Genomic DNA, 23,960 nt, shown 5'->3' with positions numbered 1-23,960 from the left:
CTTTAAATACATATCTTAGGGTTCATTTTCCTAACATCACCTTATCTGACCTTTTCTGCTTGACTCATATATATATATATCTATAGATATATATATATATATATATATATACTAGATATTGCAAATAAGGGAAACCATGGGACCTATGTTTTTTTGGGCTTGGCTTACTTCACTTAGTATAATTTTTTTCCAAGTCTTCCCATTTCCTCACAAATGGGGCAATATCATTCTTTCTGATGGAGGCATAGAATCCATTGTGTATACATACCACATTTTCTTGATCCATTCATCTACTGAGGGGCATCTGGGTTGGTTCCAGATCTTAGCTATGGTAAATAATGCTGCAATAAACATAGCTGTGCTGGTAGCTTTGGTGTGGTCTTGTTTGTAAACATTTGGGTAAATGACCAAAAGTGGGATTGCTGGGTCATAGGGGAGCTCTATGTGGAGTCTTTTGAGGAACCTCCATACTACTTTCCAAAGTGGTTGAACAAGTTTACACTCCCACCAACAATGAAGTAAGGTTCCCTTCTGTCCACATCCCCTCCAGCATCTGTTGTTGCTAGAGTTCTTGATTTTTGCCATTCTAACTGGGGTAAGGTGGTATCTCAATGTTGTTTTGATTTGCATTTCTTTGATGGCTAGGGAGGTTGAGCATTTCTTCATGTGTCTATTGGCCATCCTTCTTTGTTCTTCAGAGAAGTTTCTCTTTAAGTCATTTGCCCACTTATTTATTGGGCAATTATTTCTTTGAGGATTTGTTGTTGGGGGATTTAATTTTTTGAGTTCCAGGTATATTTTAGATATGAGACCCTTGTCCGTTGTATGGCTAGTGAAGATCTTCTCCCAATCTGTGGGCTTTCTATTGATCTTGCTAGCTATGTGTGGACCTGCTTCTTACAAATGCATCTGGATAGATGCTGCAGAAACTTTTTGGACAGGGATATAGAGATAGCAAAACCTACTTGATTGCTTTCTTTTTTTCTCCCCTCCTTCCCCTCCTCCCTTCTTTCCTTTCTCTTTCTTTTATTTTCTCTCCACCTTCTCTCATCTTGTCTTCCTTCCTTCCTTCCTTCCTTCCTCCCTCCCTCCCTCCCTCCCTCCTTCCCTCTCTCTCTTTTTCTTTTCTTTCTCTTTCTCTTTCTTTCCTTTTTTCTTTCTTTTTTTTCTTCATCCCCTATCTCTGTCTGTCTTTCTTTTTCTTTTTCTCCAGTCATTTAAACTCAGGGCCTGGGCACTGCCACTGAGCTTCTTTTTGCTGAAGGCTAGCACTCCACCACTTGAGCCACAGCACCACTTCTGGCTTTTTCTGTTTATGTGGTACTGAGGAATCAAACCTAGGGCTTCATATATACTAGGCAAGCACTCTACCACTGAGCCACATTCCCAGCCCTCTTTTCTTTTCTTTTATCTTTTCTTTCCTTTCCTTTCCTTTTCTCTTTTCTTTCTGTGTGTGCCAGAACTGGGGCTTGAACTCAAGGCCTCCCACTGTCACTTGTCTTCTTTTGCGTTCTATTCTTCCTCTTTTTTTCCTTCTGTTTTTCTTATTGAATGACAATTATTGATTTCCTAATAATGACTTTAACTTAGAAAGGGTCTTTAAAATATAGAATTGAAAATATACTGCTCTCTATGACAGCCACCCTCTCCAAAGGTAAACTGGTATGGGAATTTTCCATAGTTTTTTTTTTCTTTTTAAATATCATTTATTTACTTTTTGGAGAACCTGGTAATATTTCTACACAGTTCAAAAATCAAAAGGTACAAAAAGAAACAGTGCAAGTCTCCCTCACTCTCTTTCCACTTGCCACCTGGTTCCCTTGCCTGGAGGTAATCACTGTATCCCAGTTTCTTGTGTATTTATGCAAATACATGCATATCTACCATATATAATATTGTATATAGTATATTATATAATTATTATATAAGTACATAATTACATTGCTATTTCACAGTAAGTTATGCTTCATAGTATTATGTAGTTAATATTATACAATATGTTATATAATATATATGCATGTATATATATACATATTATATATAGCCTTGTGTATTTTTCTTTGGTTGTTCAGGTCCAGGAGCTCAGACTCAGGGTCTGGGTTCCATCCTTGAGCTTTTTCACTCAAGGTTGGTGCTCTACTACTTGAGCCACAGCTCCACTATTGGCTTTTTTCTGGTTAATTAGACGTAAGAATCTCATGGACTTTCCTGTCCAGGCTGGCTTTGAACAGCAATACTCAGATCTCAGCCTCCTGAGTAGCTAGGATTAAAAGCATGAGCCACCAGTGCCCAGTTCTGTGTCTTCTTTTTCAGATTTTTTTTTTAAACCCTCAGGTTGTAAATGCAGCCTGTTTTTTTTTTGTTGTTGTTGTTTGTTTTTGTTTTCTCTCTGGCCCTTGTGAGTGCCTTGGAAATGGTGCAGGCTGGGAGGGGTGGGGGTCTCCTGGAAGCACTGGATTCTTCTCAGTGATAAGCCTTTCTTGGGCTATTTTCTTGGCAGATCCTGCTGAACACAACACTTGAAGCTCTTTTCAAAGGTCTTCCATCTTTGCTAAGTCATCAACCACTTACAATAGCCCATGAGAGTGCAAGAATTATTGCCCCATTTTCTGTGTAAGGAAACCAACTCAGAAAGGCTAAAAAAACCTGCTGAAAAGACACAACTAATTAGTGTTGTCATTGTAGGGTGAGGGCCCAGGAGCAGTGTGTGGTTTGGTCTAGCTTGGACTTTGGAAACAATTAAAAAAAAAGTTGTTGATTCCATAGCTTATTAAAAAATATACTAATAGCAGTAATGGAGGGCAGGGGAAAGTAAGGGGACTTGCAGGTTCTAGATAGGGTTGTTCTGCCTTGCCATACCAGTTACAAGTGGGCAAAGGATCTCTAGTTTGGGGGCTCAGTTCCCTCTCCTTTCAAGTACGGATGCCAATACCCACCCAGCACGATGTAAAGTGACATATTTAAGTGAAAATTACCTGTAAAAAAGGGGCACATTCCAGCACTTGCCTCACAATTGTAATTAGGGGCTTTGAGCTGCTCCTTTGCTGGCATAGGGGAGAAGTCAGAGGGGGTGGGGGGTGGTGGCTGGCAACTGTTTCCAGAGCAAAAGACAGGCTCACAATGGGTACAAACTTGCCTTGCCCTTAAGCCAGTTTCTTCCAAAAGCTCTCTCAGGCTTAGTGATTTGTAAATCATGAGGACTTCAAGCTGACCAGGCCAGCTCAGAGCCTCTTGGGCAATTAGAACAGCCCTGGGGCCTGAGCACAAGGTCTTCCTATGTGGGTGTCTTGCACTGACTTTGATCTGTAACCATCTCTTCAAATCAATGTTTTTTAAAGTTCATTTATTACTCCTTTTTTTTTGGTACTAAGGATGGAGCCCAGGCCTCTATATACCACTGAGCTTTTTTTTTTTTTTTTACTCCTAATATAAAAGTAAAACATGTACAGTAAAGAAATTTTGGAAACTACTTAAAAATAGAAGAAAAAAAAGAAATCATCTTTTTTACTTTCTTTCTCCACAAAAGCCTGCCTCAGTTATATTTTGGTGTGTTTCCTTCAGTCTTAATTTTATCCCCTATACATTTGTCATAATTCTGGGCAGAACAATTCTGACTCTGTCATGCTGGTTTTGTGGATGCTGTACTTGCCTTTGGGGTATGTTAATTTAAATTTTTAAGTACTTCAAAGGATTCCACCTTTTACCTATGACTTTTAGCTTAGCATTTTTTCCTTCCTTCTTTCCCTCCATTTTTCTTTCCTTCCTTTTCTTTCCTTCTTTCCTTCTTTTTCTTGCCTTTCTTCCTTCCTTTTCTTTCCCTCACTTCTCCCTCCCTCACATCTTCCCTTTCTCTTTCTCATCCTTCTTTCTTCCCTCTTTCGTTCCCTCTCTTCTTTTTTTTCTGTGCTAGAAATGGAACCCAGGGCCTTGTACATTTTAGGCAAATGTCCTATCACTGAGCTGCACCCCTGGCTCAGCATTTCTCACAAAAAATCAAATGAACAGTAATCCTTAAGGCCCACGTGGTGCCCTCTCTGACAAGCAGGACCAGTTTATAGAAGCTAGGCAGTAAGTAGGTTGTTCTACAGCTTATTTTTGGTTCTTATTGGGCCAGAGCTGAGGCTGGAGTGATTCACTGCTAGGCACTGATACCTTGGCTAGGTGAAGGTGGTATCAGCCACTCAGCAAAGGCTCTCCTAGTGCCAGGGACCTTTTGGCACTCTCCACCACTTGTGGCACATCCTTGCTCAGATCCATTCCCATCGAAAGGAACATGGGGCATCAATTGGCCATCAATCTTTGTCACGTGGCTGCTTCTAGGGTTTAGGCCTTCACAGAGATTTGAGCAATTACTTCGAGGGTGAGTTCTTCCCAGAGTTCTGTCTGGGTTCTTGCAAGCTGGTAGTTGGAGATTGTTTACTTGCTGTTTTCCCTGGCCTTCCCCTAACTCTGCACTAGCCATTTGATGCTTCCTTACTCTTTGATTTAAAAGACAAAAAACTCTTTCTTTTTGGTATGAGTGAAACTGCACTTAAGCTGAGAATGTGTAATGAGAATTATGGGCATTTGAAGTGACTAGTGTTCCTAGCCCACCAGGCATACCTCTCTGTTTAATGAGATTGACTATTCCCATCCCAGAGCACATTCCAGCCTTTCCCCATTTCCTTCTATGGAATGCCCTTCCCCCACTGGCTTAGGGGCCTGGAGAAGTACAAGTCATTCCCCGCAAGGCTGGCTCAAATATCACCCCTCAGAACCTCTCTGAGATGCCTGTTCCATGGGGTGATTTGCTCCCTGTTCAGTGCTCCCTTAACCTCTGTTTGTGTTGCAAACATAGTTCAAACAAGCTGGGACCTGCTTCTTTCCCTCCTCCTTTGGCTTGTCTGGAAATTCCTTGCTGGCCAGGACGAGCTGTGCCCCTGTCTTCCAGCAGTTGAAAGAGTTTCATAAATATTTGGTAAACCAAGTTATAAAATCATTACATGCGGTTGTCCCTTCCTTGACCTCATCTCTCATAATTTTTAATCCTCATTTGTTATCTTCCAGGATGATGACAACAACCATTTGGGCCATGTCCCCTTTTCACCATGTATACTGACAATAATTACTAGGAAGCATCCTCTCTAACCATGGAAATGTCCCCTTTGAGAGCTGACATGCCAACCTGCTCTATCCATCCCTAAATCTTTTTCTGGAAAAAGCACTCCTCCAGGGTTCTAGCAAGACCCTCTCCACGGTTGCAGAGCCTGTATTCATGTACCTTCTTTCCTATGGCTGGGCCCCATGGTAGAGCTTGCCTTCTGTCCAAAGGAATTGGGCTAGGGACATATTAGTTTTCCAGGGGGTCCAGCACTCAGGGTGAGCCCCCCCAGGCTGGGTCAGAGCACAGCATGAAAGCTGCAGGCTTATGTTAAATACTTCAGTGAGAGGAAATGTTCAGAACTGTGTGTACAGTCAGTGGCAGTTTATAACGAGGACAATGGGAACAAGAGGTAAGTTTTCAAATATTTTATTAATAAACAACATAAATTCAGAATCCTAAAACACCACCTGTGGACTTCTTCCTTACCTCCCACTCATAATTGGTCCCCCCTCCTCCAGGTTCTACCTGGATGATCCTGATGTCATAACTGTTCCTGTTGGTAACTGTTCCTATCCAGTGCCTCTCAACCAAGAAACTGGTGATCAGCAAATTCTGTACTATCCTCCAGCATTTTGTCTGTCTCCTTTAAGAAAATAAAAAATACCCCTTCCCCAACTTACTCAAAAATAATCTCCAGAGATTAAAAATGTGTATTTAAAAAAAAATAAACACTTTTAAATGCTGAATATCTCCCTCTTCCCCTAGGTCTAGTTGAGGACTCTGGGGTGCCTGCCTCTTCACCCCAGGAGGCCAGTTGCCACTTGGTACCACTTGGAAATTTTCAGGAAGTAATTTCTTCCAAACTTCCCCTGCAGTCACAAATTCCACAAACTGCTCACATAAACACACTGTCTTCATTACAGGCACTGCTTCTCAGCTCTGGAAATATGATCTCTTTTTGTCAATTAGACCACATGCTTCAGATTGCCTGCAAACAGGAGAGAAAACAGAATTTGAATTCAGGTGATATGTATGAATTATACAATTCAATAAAGCTGTGAGAAAGAAAAGAAAGTGTTTGCATTTGGGAACCCTGTGACCCCACTGTGTGAACAAGCCCAGGCTAGCCTGTTGGATGATGAGAGACAAAGTACCAGGTACCCCTATCATTCCAGCAACCAACAGATAAGTGAGCTTTTGATAGCCAGCTGATTGTAGATACTGGGTGAGTATGGCCCAAACCAGAAGAACCACTCAGCTGAGCCTAGGTTTGTCACCAATCCAGAGTTATGAGCTAAACAAATGGTTGTTTTAAGCATCCCCCAATTACGTGCATGAACATTCAGACAATGCTTTTTCATAGTTCAGTTAGCCACATCCAATTTCCCTTTATTCTCCCTTTTCCCTCTTTGCAGGGCACAATCTGCCTGGTAGTTTAGTTTTTGTGAGTACCTGTGAAGTATGGAGTAAGGACCTTTTATTGCCTTCAGAGCTTTTTAGGAAAGGGGAGACACTTTCAATCATATAGAACTGGGCTCTAAGAATAAAAAGTTTGCTCACTTGGTCCCTGGCAGTCTTTTCCTTGCCCCATTTCCCCAAGTAAACTATCGGCCTCCAAACTCTACTGCTCACTCCTCTGAAATCTTCCAAACAGAGCAGGGACCTGGGCTGTCCTACTTTCTGTTGATCTGTAAAGTGTGGCACAGTGTCTCTTACATAGTAAATGTATCAGCAAATAGCTGAGTGAATGGGTGAATGTAAGAAAGGAAGGAAAGAAGAATCCAATCAGAAACAAACCATTTATTTATTGTGCTGGGAACTGAATTCAGGGTCTCATATACTTGTACATGCTTGGCAAGTGTTCTACCGTTGAGCTACTTCTTTAGCCCTCTACTGTAACTTTTAAAATAAATTTATTTATATTTTATTGTGGTGTTGGGGTACAAACATGAGGCCTAAAATATGCTAGGCAAGCAAGTGCTCTCCCACTCAGATACACTTTTAGCCCCAAGATTTTAACTTTTTTTCCCTTAATCCCTAGTAACATTGATATGTGTATGTGTGTGTGTGTGCACATGTGTATGTGTGTGCATGCAGATCTGTGATTTTTTTTGATGGTACTGGGGATTTATCTCAGGGACTTACACTTGCAAGGTAGGCCACAAAAGCCACATTCCCTTGTTTACTGGTTTACATTAGTTATATAGTATATAGCATATAATATGTTCTAATCAATCTCAGCCTCTCTATAACTACTCTCTTCCGCTCCTTTTTATGAGGCAGAGTCTCACTTTCTGTCTAGATTGGCCTGGGCTGTGATCCCCATGTCACTAAGGATGAGAGGTTCCTGTCACTATACCCAGCTGGGATAACAGGTGTGTGCCCAACCACTGATTGAGATAAAGTCTCATGAACTTTTTTTTGGTCGGTCGTGGGGCTTGAACTCTGGGCTTGGGTGCTGTCCCTCAGCTCTTCAGTTCAAGGCGAGCACTGTACCGCTTGAGCTACAATGCCACTTCCGGTTTTCTAGTGGTTTTTATTGGCGATAAGAGTCTCACAGACTTTCCTGCCCAGGCTGGCTTTGAGCCAAGATCCTCAGATCTCAGCCTCCTGAGTAGCTAGGATTACAGGCGTGAGTCACCAGTGCCTGGCTTCATGAACTTTTTTTGTGTGTATGTGTGCCAGTTCTAGGCCTTGAATTTGGGGCCTGGGCATGTCTCTGAGCTTCTGTGATCAAGACTCACACTCTATCACATGAACCACAGCTCCAGTTGCAGCTTTTTGCTGGTTAAATGGAGGTAAGAGTCTCACAGACTTTCCTGCTTGAGCTTGTTTTGTACCGTAATCCTCAGATCTCAACTTCCTGAGTAGCTAGGATTACAGGCATGACTCACAGGTGACCAGCTGCTGGTTATTTTTGGACTTAGAGCCTTGTTGAATTTTCTTCCCTGGGCTGGCTTTGAACTATGATCTCTGGATCTCAGCCTCCAGGGTAGCTAAGATTACAGGTATGAGCCACTGGTGCCTGGCTTGCATGTTTAGTTTTATAACAAACTGTCAACATGTTTTCCAGAGTCATTGTGTCATTTATAGTCCCATCAGGGATGTATGAGGAATCTCATTTTTCAACAACCTTGGCAGCATTTGGTGCTGTTTGTTTTGTCTGTTCTAGTCAGGGCACAGTGATGTCTTGTCTCACTGAGCTCTCCATTTGCACTCTTCTAATTATATAGGGATGTTGAACATCTTTCTATCCCCCCCCCCCCCCCCCCGTCAGTATCAAGGATTGAACTCAGAGCCTCAAGCTTGCAAGGCCACTTGAGCTACACTCTCCAGCCCAATGTCAAATGCCTTGTATGTGTTTATTTTCTATCTTCATATTCTTAGTCTGTTGCCCATTTTTTAATCTGGAATTTTTAGAAATGTTGATTTTGGAGAGCTTTGGTTTGAGATATATCTTCTGTTAGTTGTATAACTTGCAAATATTTTATGTTAGTACATAAGTTATGTCTCTAATTTTTTTTTTGGGGGGGGGGGTCCGGTCATGGGGCCTGAACTCTGGGCCTGGGCGCTGTCCCTCAGCTCTTCAGCTCAAGGCTAGCGCTCTACCACTTAAGCCACAGCGTCACTTCCGGCTTTTTTTCTGCTTATGTGGTGCTGCTGAGGAATCGAACCCAGGGCCTCATGCATGCAAGGCAAGCGCTCTACCACTGAGCCACCTTCCCAGCCCAAGTTATGTCTCTATTTTACTAACAAGAGAAAGCAAAATTTAGTTTCAGTGAGGTCCAATTTACTACTTTTTTCCACCTCTGTTTTCAGTGTTTGAAACCCTTAAACTCAAAACTTCTGGACCATCTTTGATTCTTCCTATCTTTTGCTCAAAGCTAGCACTTTATCACTTGAGCCCCAGCTCCCATTCTAGCTCTTTTGCTGGCTAATAGACAATGAGCATGTCATGAACTTTCCTGTCTGGGTTGGCTTTGAACTGTGATTCTTATATCTCACCCTCCTGAGTAAGATTTCAGGTGTGAGCCACAAGCACCCAGCACTTTGTCTCTTGACTCATAACCTTTTCACATCTTAAGATTTGCTAAGCCTAACTTCAAGCTGTCTCTGAAATCTGTCCCCTCATTTCTGTCTCTGCCTTAGCCATATAATTGATTACTTGGATCACTGAAGCAGCCTCATCCACCTGTGTTTCTGGTTCTGGAGCTGACTCCTGACAACTGCTGCCAGAAAACTTCCCGTAGCTCCTGACCACCTGTGAATGAAGTCCAACTCTTCAGTTCAGAGGGGCCCCAGCCATGCATTCCACTCTTGCCTTTTGCTTGTGTGATTGTCTGTGCTGAGGTCAATCCTCAGCAGATCCTGCTGCTGAAGCAAGGATCCCTCCATCTGTCAGCACAGCCAGAGCTTGAGGAATGAGTAAATACATGGAGGGACAAAATTCCACATCACTGTGTTCCAACAACACATGATCACAGAAAGGAAAGTTGGGTGCTGTATTTTCTGTTGCCTGACCTACTCTCTAGTTACATTTGGAGGCAATTAAGAAAAACAACAGAAATAATTTTCACCAAAAGTTGATGATGAGCAATATTGAATTTGGGTAACAATATAAATGTAAGCCTAAATAATGCCTATTGTTTCCCCTTGAAGTCCAGCTTTTCCAGTGGTGGGTGGCAGCCTGAGAAAATTCTAAAGGCCTGGGGAGACAAGGGGTTTAGATCAGAGGAAGCAAACCTGAATGACTAGAAAATCTGAGAACAAACTAAATGAGAGGAAAGCAAATTGGGGCAAGACTTATGGAGCATTCTTGATGCACTATTCATTTTCCTACTTGGAATCATGAGTACAAGAAAGTTTCTTTTTGTTTGACTCTACTCCAAAAGCAAACAAAGCTATACTACTAAGTTGGGGTGGTAGGTGGAGACTCACACTTGGCCTAGAGTAAGACAGACCAAGGTGAGTGGCAGAGTATGAGGCACATTGGACAGCACATGCTCCCATGCTCACAAAGTGGGCAGTGCCCATTCAGCATCAGTCATTCACTAGTGGGCAAGCATGTAGGGCCAGTATGACCAGAGCTTTCCATTTTCCAAGAAGAGTCAGAAACACGCATTTTAAGGCAAAGTTTCCAGTGTTAAATATGGACAAGTGATTGAAATTTTTAACAACTATTATGTGAGGTACTAATGAAAGTGCTCATACAGCTGGGCACTGGTGGATCATGCCTGTAATCCTAGCTGCTCAAGAGGCTGAGATTTGAGGATTGCTGTTTAAAGCCAGCCCAAGTGGGAAAGTCCATGAGACTCATCTCCAATAAACCACCAGAAAACTGGAAGTGGCGCTGTGGCTCAAGTGGTAGAGCACTTGCCTTGAGTTGAAGAGCTCAGGAACAGTCCCAGGCCCAGAGTTCAAGCCTTGCAACTGACAAAAAAAAGTGCTCATACAAAACAATTTTGGAGGCAAGATGTGCTCGTGGACTACCTGTTGTAATTCCTGATTACTTTGGGATGGATTTTTTTTTTTTTTTTGGCCAATACCAGGCTTGTGCTGTGGGCCCAGAGCACTATCCCTTAGTTTTTTCATTCACAGCTGATACTTTACCATTTAAGCCATGCCTCTGGTCCATTTTTTTCCCTGGCGATTTTGGAGGTAAAGTCTCTTGGACATTCCTGCCCAGGCTGGCTTTGAACTGCAATTCTTTTGATCTCAGCCTCCTGGGTAGCTAGGATTATGGGCATGGGCCACCAGTTCCCAGACCCTTTATTTCCTTGTTTTTTCCAACCAGCTTTTCAAATAGAAGCTTAGATATGCTTGGATATGCCTATGCTCAAATCCCTTGAACAGCTGCCAAGCATACCTAGAATAACATCATAGCAATTCACCTGCACAATACAGTCCTTGTCTCTGGTCTCCTATCTGCACCTTTTTTACTCACCCAGTTCTAGCAAGTCTCTGTGTGGTTTGAACTCAAACCTTCTTTTTCCATTTAGGGCTTGCTTCCCCTTCTTGGTACATGCTATTCCTTCCCTCTGGAATATTCTGTCCTTGGATCCTTGCATTTTCTGACCCATCTAATTATCTCTGTCATTTTTGAGTCAACAGGTCTCAACTCCAACATCACCACTGGGAGACCTTAAGATCATTCCCTAGCCACTACTTTTCTGTCACATGGTCCTGCTTTGCTTTCATAATGCACATAGCATATGGAAAATAACTTTATTTCTAACCTTATTTCTAGGCAGACTGTCTCCTTTTACAAGCTCTATGAGGGCAGGGGCTTTGTCTATCTTGTTCATTACTCTGTCATTAGTACCTCAATAGTACCTGGCAGATAACAGGAGCTGAATACCTCCACACTAAAGGAATAGACACATATGAAGGTAAACATTATCATCTATAGCAACAGGGTAATAAAGCACCCATATGTACAGGGCAGTTGATCAAATACTTTTCCATTCAATGCACAGAGGCTGAAGCTTGGCCATTACTCTTAATGATCTTATAAATGTGATTGAGGAGACCAAACACATACCAACAAATAGAGAATTGGCACTGCCAGGCAAGGTGGCAAATGATTCTGAAGATAGTAGCATAGTAGCAGTTTGGAGGCATGCCAAGGAGATCCCAGAATCTTTGGGAGCTGAGTGGCTTCAGAGATGAACAGGAAAGTGAATTTAGGACTATTGAATATTTCCATAGAAGTTGTACTTTCAGAAATTGTTTTATCTGGGGCTGGGAAAGGTGGCTCAGTGGTAAGAATGCTTGCCTTGCATGCATGAGGCCCTGGGTTCGATTCCTCAGCACCACATAAGCAGAAAAAGCCAGAAGTGGCACTGTGTCTCAAGTGGTAGAACGCTAACCTTGAGCTGAAGAGCTGAGGGACAGCGCCCAGACCCAGAGTTCAGGCCCCACAACTGACCAAAAAAAAAAAAAATTGTTTTATCTACTTGACATCTTTATTAATAGCCACCTAATATTTTCCTTTCCCTCCCTCCCTTCCTTCCTCCCTCTTTCCTTCCTTCCTTCCTTCCTTCCTTCCTTCCCCCCTCTTTCTTTTTCTTTCTTTCCTTCTTTCTTTCTTTCTTTCTTTCTTTCTTTCTTTCTTTCTTTCTTTCTTTCTTTCTTTCTTTCTTTCTTTCTTTCTTTCTTTCTTTCTTTCTTTTCTTTCTCTTTCTTGTCCTGGGCCTTGAATGAAGGGCCTGTGCTCCAGGCACCCCGAGTAGCAAGGATTACATGTATGAGCCACCAGCACCTGGCTTGCCATCTAATTTTTTTCTTATCTATTCACTTTTAAAACTTTAATACCCATTTTGGCCTCATATATTCTAAGAAGCATAAAAAGAGAATAGTTTCCACATGTTTAGTATAGAAAAAGCTATATTACTGGTCAACAGATTATACTGATGTGCAACACAGAATACATTCATTAACTAGTCCTTAATATTTGTAAAGCCAAATATATTAAGCAGTGGTCTTCATTTTTATACCTGATGACATTAACATAATCAAAATCATAAATATAAATAAGTCAATAATATATACATACAACTATTAAAGTTAAAAAATGTGTTATGCATTTCAAATTGTACTTCTTACAGGCCCATCTTGAGAGATGCTCTTGGGCAGCTGGTGCCTAGGCCGCTCTATGGCTATCAGCTTCTAGTATCTAAAAATCTTAGAGTTGGTGATGTGGCTTAAGTGGTAGAACCATCTGCCTAGTAAGAAGAAAGGCCCTAAGTTCAAACCCCACCCAGTACTACCAAAGAAGTAAAATTTTTCTCTTTTTTTTCTCCCAGGGCTGAGGACCGAACCCAGGGCCTTACACGCACCGGGTGGGCGCCCTTCCGCTGGGCTAAACCCCCAGCCCTGAAAAGTAACTTTTCTACCTTCACTCCATTCCTCTCCTTTGGTCCAGTCTGGTCCACTTCCATATCCATCCATTGTACAAATCTTTGTGTATTCAATAGCCTAGGCCTTGTGCTGGATGCTGAAGTCACAGAGGAGAGCAAGGCATTGATCTTGCATTCAAGGAGCATTCAGTGCAGTGAGGAAAACATATATGGAAACAATTATACTAGTGACAAGCACCATAGAGACAGGGTAATAAAATACCCAATGTATATAATGCTTAGGGTAGAGAAAGAAGAGTACAGAAAGTTTCACAGAGCATCTTGAAGGTCCTAGGAGGAAGAATGTTCCAAGCAACAAGAACAGAGCAGTATGTATAAAGGCAACCACAAGGTTTTTGTGGCCAGAACTCAGAAAGAAGGTCAGGAAGAGAGATAAGGGCACTAGAGGAGGCACTGGGATCTCATGTGATCCAGGGCTATAGCAAGTTTTCCAGTTGCTGCCTTCCCGTGACCAGGTTTGAGGGTCTTCCTTTTTCCTGGGAGCAATGGTAGTCCGAAGAATTTCCATGCAGCCTTGGGCATGTGTTGATGTGGATGGTTGATTTAATTTTTAGCTCTTAATTGACAACTGCATTGTTTGCCTTGGAATGTCGATCCCTCCTGTCATCAGTAAGCCTTTCAATGACAATTACAGAGAACCACCAATTACCACTTGTCTGCCTCTGACCTGAATTAGAACCTGGGTTTGCAGATTAATCCCACCAGGCTCTTGGCATTTGCAGGCTATCAGCACTTAGCCTGATGGTTAGGGTGCTCTGGTCTCAGCTTGCAAGGCGCAACTGCAGGCTCAAATGGAATTGAAGCAATTTTTAAAATAGCCCATGATTCATTTTTTCTCCTCTCCTGTGCCTAATCTGCTGGCTCCATGTGGAGGGATGGGCACAAGTAACTGACGAGGTGACATCACAAGAGTGGGCTGTATGCCTGCCAGGCAGCTTGTGGAACTGGGTCCCGGCAGCTGTCGATCTGCTGGGCTGGGTAACATCTCCCAGGCATTTTGGAGTCACAGCTCCCAGGTTCTTTGGTCTAGGTGCCTTCTCTACATTTCTTTTTCAGACAAAAATGCTGGGCTGGGGAATCCGGGATAATGGGAATAGCAGCAGTCCGAAGAATAATACAGCCTTACATCTGTATAATGCTTTAGAATTTCAGAAGCCATTTGCTCCATTTTACTCCACCCAAACACTAGTGAGAAATGGAAGCTGTGATTTTCAGTTTGTCCTGGACACAAACTCAAAAGGGTCAAATGCTAGCATTCCCCATTCACCTTCAGGCACATGGCAATTAAGCCTTGGAGAGCATGAGGTGGTCAGAGATTTCCTTCAGCATCTAGGTGCTTCCTGGCAAACACATCCTCCAGGATGAATGGTCTGGCAGGCAGTGTCTTAGCCATGCCATCCCCATGGAGCCAGCAACTAGTTCCAGTTTCAGCACTGCCAAGTCCTCTGTACACCCAGATTTACAGTCCCAATGGTGCCCAAGATCTCAACAGCCAAAGGCATGACTGCTAACTGTGGTGCCCTGAAGGTAGGGTGTGTCATGAACATCTGAAAGTCCCAACCACAGTCAGATTAGCTCAAAATCTTGGGGAAAGAAAAGCCACAATTCAAGCCATGCCATCCACCACCATGGATCTTGAAGGGAAGGGTCACTGAGCCCAGCCAGGAACAGCTGGGGAGTGGGGTGGAGATATTCTTTTCTTGGAGGAGTCATAAAAATAGTTCTAAAAAGCCTTAGGCTTGCTCTGTGATCTTCTAGCACCTGGTCCCAGCATGGCTTGGTGTCTCCAGGATTCTACTGCCAAGGTTGACATGTGAAATTTCCGCCAACCTAGCTCTTCTGCCTTGACCTTCCCCAGACTCATGGCTACCATGCTGGAACCCAAAAGGATGGCATACTCTTGCTTGGCCTTCAATTTTAGATTGGATTCCAGTGTCATTTGTGTGTGCATGGGGGGCAGGGATGGAGGCAGCAAGCCATAGATGTTCAGCAGACATGTGAGAGTGCAGGTGCTCCTGCTGTGGTTCCTGTCATAGTTGCTACCACCATGATTCCCAGCAAATGAAGACAGAAGGACCTTGGGTAAGACCACATATGGTGGTCAATGCCATGGAAATGTCATCTTTGTAACCCAAGATGCTGGCACTCGAGCAATTCTGCCTATTAGAGACCTTGGCCAGGTATAAAAGTGACCCTTTGGACAGTTCGATCTGTAAACCTTTATGTGGCAAGTGATTGGCATAACAGATGATTACCACCTCCAATGGAGGCCTCTCACACTTGTTTTCCCATTCACAGGGGAAACGTGTCCCTGGGAAAGTAGACTGAGGATCACTGCCTCAGCCTGTTTTAGAGATGTGAATAAAAATCTTGGCTTGGGAGTACCTCCTCTCTGGTTGACTGATTTTTCAATTGATTTGTATTTATTAGCTAATGAAATTAAAGTTGTAAAAATGATAACAGAAACACAATAAATCTCTCCCCCAACTGGCTGTTTCTATGTCACTATGGTGCATTCTTCACTTTGATTACTTCAAAGTCTATTATTTTGTTCTCAATTATTCTGTTTTTCTGGCACTGGAGAAAATCAATTTGTTTTATTTTCTCTTATTCATGCACTCAATTATGCTCTTCGGGCACATTTAATCACTTTGATGCTTTCATTTTATGGCCCATCTCTAGGCACTTCAGCTGCTTTGCTGCCAACGGGCAGGCAGGACTAATTTGCATGTCACAATAGACTTGAAATTCTAACTCAATTTAGAAATCTTTATGAAATCTCCCTCCAAAATGTGCTTGCAGCTGCAAACAGGCACAAAGATGTGGGCAAAGCAGGAGCTTATAAAGATGTTTCCCTTTCTTAAAAGTCTGTGAGCTCCTTGGTTGCATGACCATGGTGTGGGATGTCTCCGTGCAGGTACACCAGAGTCCATGGGATGACATAGGATGTGTATAGAGCTTTCTTGGGAGTCCTGCAGGAAGAATCCTGTGGCAGCTGCCCCTAGGCAGCCAGGCTTGCTGACTCTGGTATCTAGCGACCCTTAGCACTGCTGGATTTGGCCACTGTGCTTGAGACTGCACCTGAATCCCAGTTGGTTAAAGGGCCTCTGAGTCGATCAAGAAAGTTGTCAACAGTTAAGATATTCCAGAACCCTGAATGGCTTACCTTATTTTCTCTAGTAATTTCCAACCTTCCTTTTGCCCTTTGATCATTTTATCACAAGAAGCTGGAGGGGGATGAGCAGTGCAATTGCTTTAGGCATGTACTTTGAGCAAACAAATACACAAAAATGCTCAAACACAGTAGAGGCCTCCGACCATGGTTCAAAAGACTTTAGTTTGTTATGTGCAATAATCAGCAGCTCCACCAGGACAATTCTATACTTCCTTTTCTAAGTTTGGGTATGATCCTTAGCATCTTTTGTGGAATACCAGTTTCCCCACTGACTGCCATGTGACCCTGTGCAAGGGAATTAAGTTCCCTATGCTTGGTTTTCTCACCATTAAATGGGGCTAATAAATCTACCTCAGAGACGGATTTGCTCCCTAAACTTAAGTACTGTCAGGAGTGTTACTATACTTGCATACCATACAGACTCATTTCTTAAATTTAACTTCATCTTAAGCAATAATATCTATGAAGTAAAAAAAGTGGATGCAATAGTTGTATTTCTTTCAATTATACTTTAAAACATAAACATTAAACACACTAAATCCATTCTTGCCTTTCATCCTGTTCTTCCCTTCATCTAGAATATTCTTCACCTAAATGTTTATAAAGCCCTTTTGCTCACTTCATTAAACTCTATTTCAAAATATCAACAACCACCTTAGAAAGACTTTCATTGACTATCTGATCTAAAATAGCACTCCCAAATTAATCAGAAATATATTAGTTTACACATACTATCTTAGCCGTAGCCAGAGTCCCCATCCATACCAGTAGGTGTCAGAGAAGGCAGAGTGGAAACAGACTTTTCATCTCTCTTGGAGAACAAGGAGGCCCATCCACCACTGTGCCTGTACAGGTTACATAGTGCACAGCACAAAGGCACCATTCCTCAGCCTGGCCAGGCATTGTAACACATGTGGGTACTCCTAGCTTTCAGGAGGTTGAGGTTGGAGGACTGTTTAGTTTAAGGATAGTATGAGCTACATAGTGAGACTTTCAATAAAAAGGTGCCACTCTATTCCTGGTCAGGGTACTATCAGTGAGGGTCCAGTGGGCCACGTAAATTTCTACATGGTATAAAAAGTAACTGACTAGGGAAATTGAACTTTTTATTTGATTTTTAATTTTTTAAGGAATCTAGACTTAAAATTGTTTTAGTGACATTTTAATATTTACTGTTGAATGACAATCCAGAGCACGTTTCTGTTGCTGTACAGACTAATGGTATATATTTAGATTATTATTCTGAAGGATCCCTAAAAATAATCATTAACACAAACATTACTGATGTATGTAGTCTGAAATAAAATTTCAGGAACAAAAGGGCAATTTTTGTCTTTTGTGTGGCCTACTTGATAATCTGTTAAAATATAATAACCTCTTTAAAGTGAGAACTCCAATTTTATGGGGTAATGGCTCCTACTGTCAGTTAAAGGTGTTTTCTGCTAAAACAGAAGGTTTAAATAAGATTTAGACTTTCAAAACACCATACTTCAAATATTTAGGATACAGAGATAACCATTCATCATACCAACAACAGGAAATGTGCAACTCAAAGGAAAACAACAGATTGCAACATAGCGATGACATAGATGATCTATGGCTATATCACTTTGAATGTGTCTGATCTCATCTGATCTCAAAGGTTAAGTAGACTTGGGTCTGGTTAGTAGGTTGGATAGGAGATGACACAGATATTGGAAATATTTGAGGCATTTAAAGCAGCCATCACAACAATACTTCAATAAGCAACTATAAATATGCTTGAAACAAAAGACAGGAAGTATTGACAGAGAAACAGGAGAAATAAAGAAAAATGAAGTGGAAATTTTAGAACTGAAAAATAAGAATAAGTGAAATAAAAATACAATAGAGTGGTTCAACAGAAGATTGGTGGGGATAAAAGAAGAATTAGTAAACCAGAAGACAGAATAGAAATTAGCCATTTGAGCAAGTGATAGAAAATAGACTGAAAAACTGAGCAGAGATTCAGCAAACTGTGAGACTGTGATAGATCTAATATTCATGTCATTAAACCCGAGATGGAGAAGAGAGTGTGAGGCTGAAAAATATTTGAAGAAATGATTAAATATTTCATAAATTTTGAAAAAAATTAAATCTATAGATTCAAGGAGAGTAAAACCCTAACAAGATAGTTTTCCGTCCTTCAAATCCCTGTCTAGACACATAATAATCAATTTTCTGAAAACTAAAGAAAAAAAATCTGGCCAAGTGCCAGTGGCTCACCCCTATAATCCTAGCTACTCAGGAGGCTGAGATATGAGGACCACAGTACAAAGCCAGCCCAGACAGGAAAGCTCCTTAGACTCTTTTTTTTAAATGTTTTTTTTTTAATGTGATTTCTTTTAAATTATAAAAATACTGTACAGAGGAGTTACAATTACATGGGCAAGATAATGAGTACATTTCTTATCAAGCATTGTTGCATCCTTAGACTCTTATCTCCAATTAACCACTAGAAAACCAGAAGTGGTGCTGTGGCTCAAGTGGTAGCGCTAGCCTTGAGCTGAAGAGCTCAGGACAGTGTCTAGGCTCAAAGTTCAAGCCCTACAACTGACAAAAAAAGAAAAGAAAAATGTGGGAAGCAGTAAAAGAGAAACAAAGTCTTAATAGATAATTTATTGATAATTCAAGTGACTGGATTTTTCATCAGAATCATGTAGGCCAGAAAAAGGTAGTACAGTATTTTCAAATGTTTAAAGAAAAAAAAAAAACTATTGATCCAGAAATAGTCTTAGAAATGTTAAGGAAACATAAAGATTCACAGAAAAAAATAAAATGAAGCAAATTCATTGCCAGTAGAGACTTTAAAAGAAAATATTTAAAGGAAATTCTTTTTTTATTCTTTTTGGTTGGTTACTGGGCTTGAACTCTGGGCCTGGGCACTGTCTGTCAGTTCTTCAGCTCAGGGCTAGTTCTCTATCACTTGAGCCACAGTGCCACTTCTGGTTTTCTGGTGATTTATTGGAGATAAGAGTCTCACGGACTTCCTGCCGGGGCTGGTTTGAACCATGATCCTCAGATCTCAGCATCCTGAGCAGCTAGGATTACAGATGTGAGCCACTGGTGCCCAGCACAAAAGGAAGTTCTTGATGGAAAGGAAATGATAGAATAAAGAAACTTGGAATATAAGGGAAGAAAGCAAGAAGAATGGAAGGAGTAAAAAATAATATATATATATATAAAATAATATATATATAATACATTTCCCTTTTCCTTTTGAGTTTAAAAAAGCAAAATTTATACTATTGTCTGATGTGGTTCTAAATGTACATAGCAGAAGGATTTATCACATTTGTTTTCATTGCCTGGAGATTTGAAATTGGTAGGCAGGTGTTCTACAACTGAACTATGCTTCCAGTCCTTTTTTTACACTGGTTGAGATACTTTTTTTCTTGGGCCCACACTTAAACTGTGATCTCTGATTTTTATTTCCTACCATAGCTAGGATGATAGGCATGCACCGCTATGCTGATCTATTGGTTGAGACTGTATCTTGTAAACTTTACTGTCTAGGTTAGTATCAGACTCTGATTCCCTCAATCTCAACCAGATAAAGACTTAAGAGTACATACAGTTTGTACAACTCACACAGGTAACAGATTGACATTATTAGACTGTACTGTTAAATATGTATTATAATACGCCCAGAGCAACCATTACAAACCAATCCAGAGTTATAATAAAAAATACTACACATTGCTGGGCACTGGTGGTTCATGCCTATAATCCTAGCTACCTAGGAGGTTGAGATCTGAGGATCATGGTTCAAAGCCAGCCCAGGTAGTAAAGTCTGTGAGACTCTTTTTTTTTTTTTTTTGGGTCCGGTCGTGGGGCCTGAACTCTGGGCCTGGGCGCTGTCCCTCAGCTCTTCAGCTCAAGGCTAGTGCTCTACCACTTGAGCCACAGCACCACTTCCGGCTTTCTTCTTTTTGCTTATGTGGTGCTGAGGAATTGAACCCAAGGCCTCAGACATGCAAGGCAAGCGCTCTACCACTGAGCCACCTTCCCAGCCCCTCTGTGAGACTCTTATCTCCAATTAACCACCAGAAAACTGGAAGTGGCACTTTGGCTCAAGTGGTAGAGTGCTAGCCCTGAGCTGAAGAGCTCAGGGACAGCACCCAGGCCCAGAGTTCAAGGTCTGCGACTGACAAAAAAAGAGATACTACACATAAATTAAGATGGAATTTGAACAAAGGTACAATCACCCACCATGAAGGATGGGGAAGAAAACTAAGAAACAAAGGTTTTTTTTTTTGGGGGGGGGGGGGGGGCGGGTCCGGTCGTGGGGCCTGAACTCTGGGCATGGGCACTGTCCCTCAGCTCTTCAGCTCAAGGCTAGCGCTCTATCACTTGAGCCACAGCGCGACTTCCGGCTTTTTTTCTTTTTTTTTTTTTTTTGCTTATGTGGTGCTGAGGAATCGAACCCAGGGCCTCAGGCATGCAAGGCAAGCGCTCTACCACTGAGCCACCTTCCCAGCCCAAGAAACAAAGTTTTTTTTTTTTTTTTTTGGGTTGGGTCGTGGGGCCTGAACTCTGGGCCTGGGTGCTGTCCCTCAGCTCTTCAGCTCAAGGCTAGCGCTCTACCACTTGAGCCACAGTGCCACTTCCGGCTTTTTTCTTTTTTTGCTTATGTGGTGCTGAGGAATCGACCCAGGGTCTCTGGCATACAAGGCAAGCGCTCTACCACTGAGCCACCTTCCTAGCCCCTCAAGAAACAAAGTTTTAAACAATCAACAGAAAATAAAAATAAAATGGAAGCTCAAGCTCCAACATATCAAAATTTCTTTGGATGGTAAGTGTTTTAAACAGTGAGAAAGAAATATGAACTAGTAGAATAGCTAAAAAAGACTTAACCACATGCTGTGTACAAGAAACTCAAATGTAAGTAGATTGAAAGTAAATGGGTAGAATAAAATATATTATGCAGCTATATTTATATGGCATAAAGTAGACTTCAGAGAAAATAAAATGACGACAGAAAGGGACATTACATAATAGTAAAATGGTCAACTTACCAAGACATAGCAATCTGAAATGTGCACCCATCAAACAGTAGAGTGTCAAATTACATGAAGCAAAACCAGATAGTGTGGGGAAACAGATAAATCTACAATTAAGAGTTAGAGGCTTGGGGCTGAGAATGTGGCTCAGTGGTAGAGCACTTGCCTTGCATGTATGAGGCCCTGGGTTCGATTCCTCAGCACCATATAAGCAGAAAAAAAAGCCGGAAGTGGTGCTGTGGCTCAAGTGGTAGAGCGCTAGCCTTGAGCTGAAGAGCTGAGGGACAGCGCCCAGGCCCAGAGTTCAGGCCCCAGGACCAGACCCACCCCCCCCCCCCAAAAAAAAAAAAGAGTTAGAGGCTTAAACAATCGAATTAACTAGACAGAAAATGAGCAAGGATATAGAAGAGCTCAACAATATAGGATATAGAAGAGCTCAACAATATAATCAATAGACTGTAACCACACGTTACAGGGATACTTACTCCAAAAACAACAGCAAGATATACATTCTTTTCAAGCACTAACAGAACATATACTAAGACAGGCCATAAAATAAACCCTAACAAAATAAATAGAATTGAAATTACAGAGTGCATTTTCTGTCCACAATGGTATCAAGATAGGGGTTATAAATGTCCTGAAAGAGAAAACTCTAGGTCTATATAGTTTCACAAGAGAATTCTATTGAGGTAGACTATTAATCTTAAATCTATACTACATTATGCAGGAAACATGAGAATACTTCTTAATTAAGTGCCATACTGGGGCTTAAACTCTAAGCCTTGACCCCTCTCCTCTCTCAGCTTTTTCGCTCATGGCTGGCACTCTACAATGTGAGCTATGCCTTCAGTCTGGCTTTTTGGCTCATATCTGTAATCCAAGCAACTCAGGAGGCTGAGATATGAGGATTGTGGTTCCAAGCTAGCTGGGGCAGAAAAGTTCCTGTCAGACTCTAATCTCCAATTAATCACTCAAAAAAAAAAACACCCCAAAACCAGAAGTGGTGCTGTGGCTCAAAGTGGTAGAGCACTAGCCTTGAGCAAAAAGAGCTCAAGCACAGTGCCCAGGCCCTGAGTTCAAGTCCTAGGACCAATAACAACAAAAAAGATGTAAGAGTCTCAAGAATTTCTCCGCCCCAGCTGACGTTGAACTGAGATCTTCAGATCTCAGTTTCCCAAGTAGCTAGATCTTTCATAACTGAACTCTTTTTCTGGTACTGGTTCTTGAATACAGTAAGTATCCTAAAGAGAGTAAGTAAAAAATAAGAATTTGCACTTTCTCAAGCTTGATTGCTGGGCTGGTACTCTACCACTTGAGGCATTACTACAGCTGCTGATTATAGTAATAAAAAAAGTAGTATTTTATTCTATAAGGCATGTATTCCTCTGATGCCACAAGTAACAATGAAATCCATTATGAACATGGATGCAAAAATGTTTAACAATATAAGCAAACAGAATTCAGCAACATATAGACTTATTCCAGATACACAAAGCTGATTAATGTTTGAAAATCAATTTTATCAATCATTTAAAAGCTAAAGAAGAAAAATCACATATATCAATTTTAGTATCAATAAGACACAGCACCTGTTCATGATAAAAATGCTCAGAAAACCAAGATTTGGAGGGGAAGCATGAGAGGAAACATATAAAAAAGTCATTTACAAAAAGCTACAGTTAAAATAATACTTCACGGTAGAAAATGGGGTGCTTTCCCTTTATATTCTGAAACAAGTGAAAGATGTCTGCTCTTGCCATTCTTTTTTTCTTTTTGGTCATAGGGCTTGAACTCAGGGCCTGAGTGCTGTCCCTGGGCTTTTTTGCTCAAGGCTAGTACTCTATCACTTTGAGCTATATCTCCATTTCCAGTTTTCTGGTGGTTAATTGGAGTTAAGAGTCTCATGAAGGGCTGGGAAGGTGGTTCAGTGGTAGAGTGCTTGCCTTGCATGCATGAGGCCCTGGGTTCGATTCCTCAGCACCATATAAGTAGAAAAAGCTGGAAGTAGCGCTGTGGCTCAAGAGGTAAAGCGCTAGCCTTGAGCTGAAGAGCTGAGGGACAGCACCCAGGCCCAGAGTTCAGGGAAAAAAAAGAGTCTCATAAACTTCCCTGCCTGAGCTGGCTTTCAACTGTGACCCTTAGATCTCAGCCTCTTGGGTAGCTAGGATTATAGGTGAGAGCCTGGCTATTCTTGTCATTCTTATCACAGTGCTGGAAGTCATAGCCAACACAATAAGGCAAGAATGTGATACAAAAGCACATAGATCAGCCAGGTGTTGGTGGCTCATGCCTGTAATCCTAGCTACTCATGAGGCTTAGATCTGAGGATCAAAGTTCAAAGCCAGCCTGGGCAGGAAAGGCCATCAGACTCATATCTCCAATTAACACTAGAAAACCAGAAGTGGCACTGTGGCTCAAGTGGTAGAGAGCTAGCCTTGAGCTGAAGAGATCAGGGACAGCACTCAGGCTTAGAGTTCAAGCCCTGCGACTGACAACACACACACACACACACACACACACACACACACACACACACACACACACACACACACACACAAGTACACAGAGCAGAGCTACTGGTAATTGAACTCAGGGCACACAGGTGCTGTTCCTTAGGTTTCCCCACTAGCGGCTGGCATACTACCACTTGAGCCATAGCTCAAGTCTCTATTTGGTCTCTATTTGTATATGAATGAAATCCTATGTAGGATATCCCAACAAGATCTATCAAGAAAATACCTAGAACCAATAAATGAGTT

At 41.7% G+C, this 23,960-nt stretch overlaps 1 protein-coding gene and 1 non-coding gene across 2 annotated transcripts in view; both read right to left on the bottom strand.

Annotated features, from left to right (window-relative positions):
- Positions 1-5,493: 5,493 nt before the first annotated feature.
- Positions 5,494-23,960, bottom strand: part of LOC122120682 (histone deacetylase 8) — a 267,402-nt gene continuing 248,935 nt past the window's right edge. Inside the window, exon 11 of the mRNA XM_042694937.1 lies at positions 5,494-6,071. Within this exon, the coding sequence (XP_042550871.1) occupies positions 6,049-6,071 (23 nt within the window). The 3' untranslated portion in view covers positions 5,494-6,048. The remainder of the gene's footprint in view (positions 6,072-23,960) is intronic.
- On the bottom strand, positions 8,736-8,803 carry Trnaa-ugc. Its single transcript has one exon. It is a non-coding gene; the product is annotated as a tRNA-Ala (tRNA).

The sequence above is a fragment of the Dipodomys spectabilis genome, unplaced genomic scaffold (assembly GCF_019054845.1).
Source record: "Dipodomys spectabilis isolate Male_0828 unplaced genomic scaffold, ASM1905484v1 ptg000176l, whole genome shotgun sequence".
Taxonomy (NCBI): domain Eukaryota; kingdom Metazoa; phylum Chordata; class Mammalia; order Rodentia; family Heteromyidae; genus Dipodomys; species Dipodomys spectabilis.
This window is presented reverse-complemented; position numbering and strand designations above follow the sequence as displayed.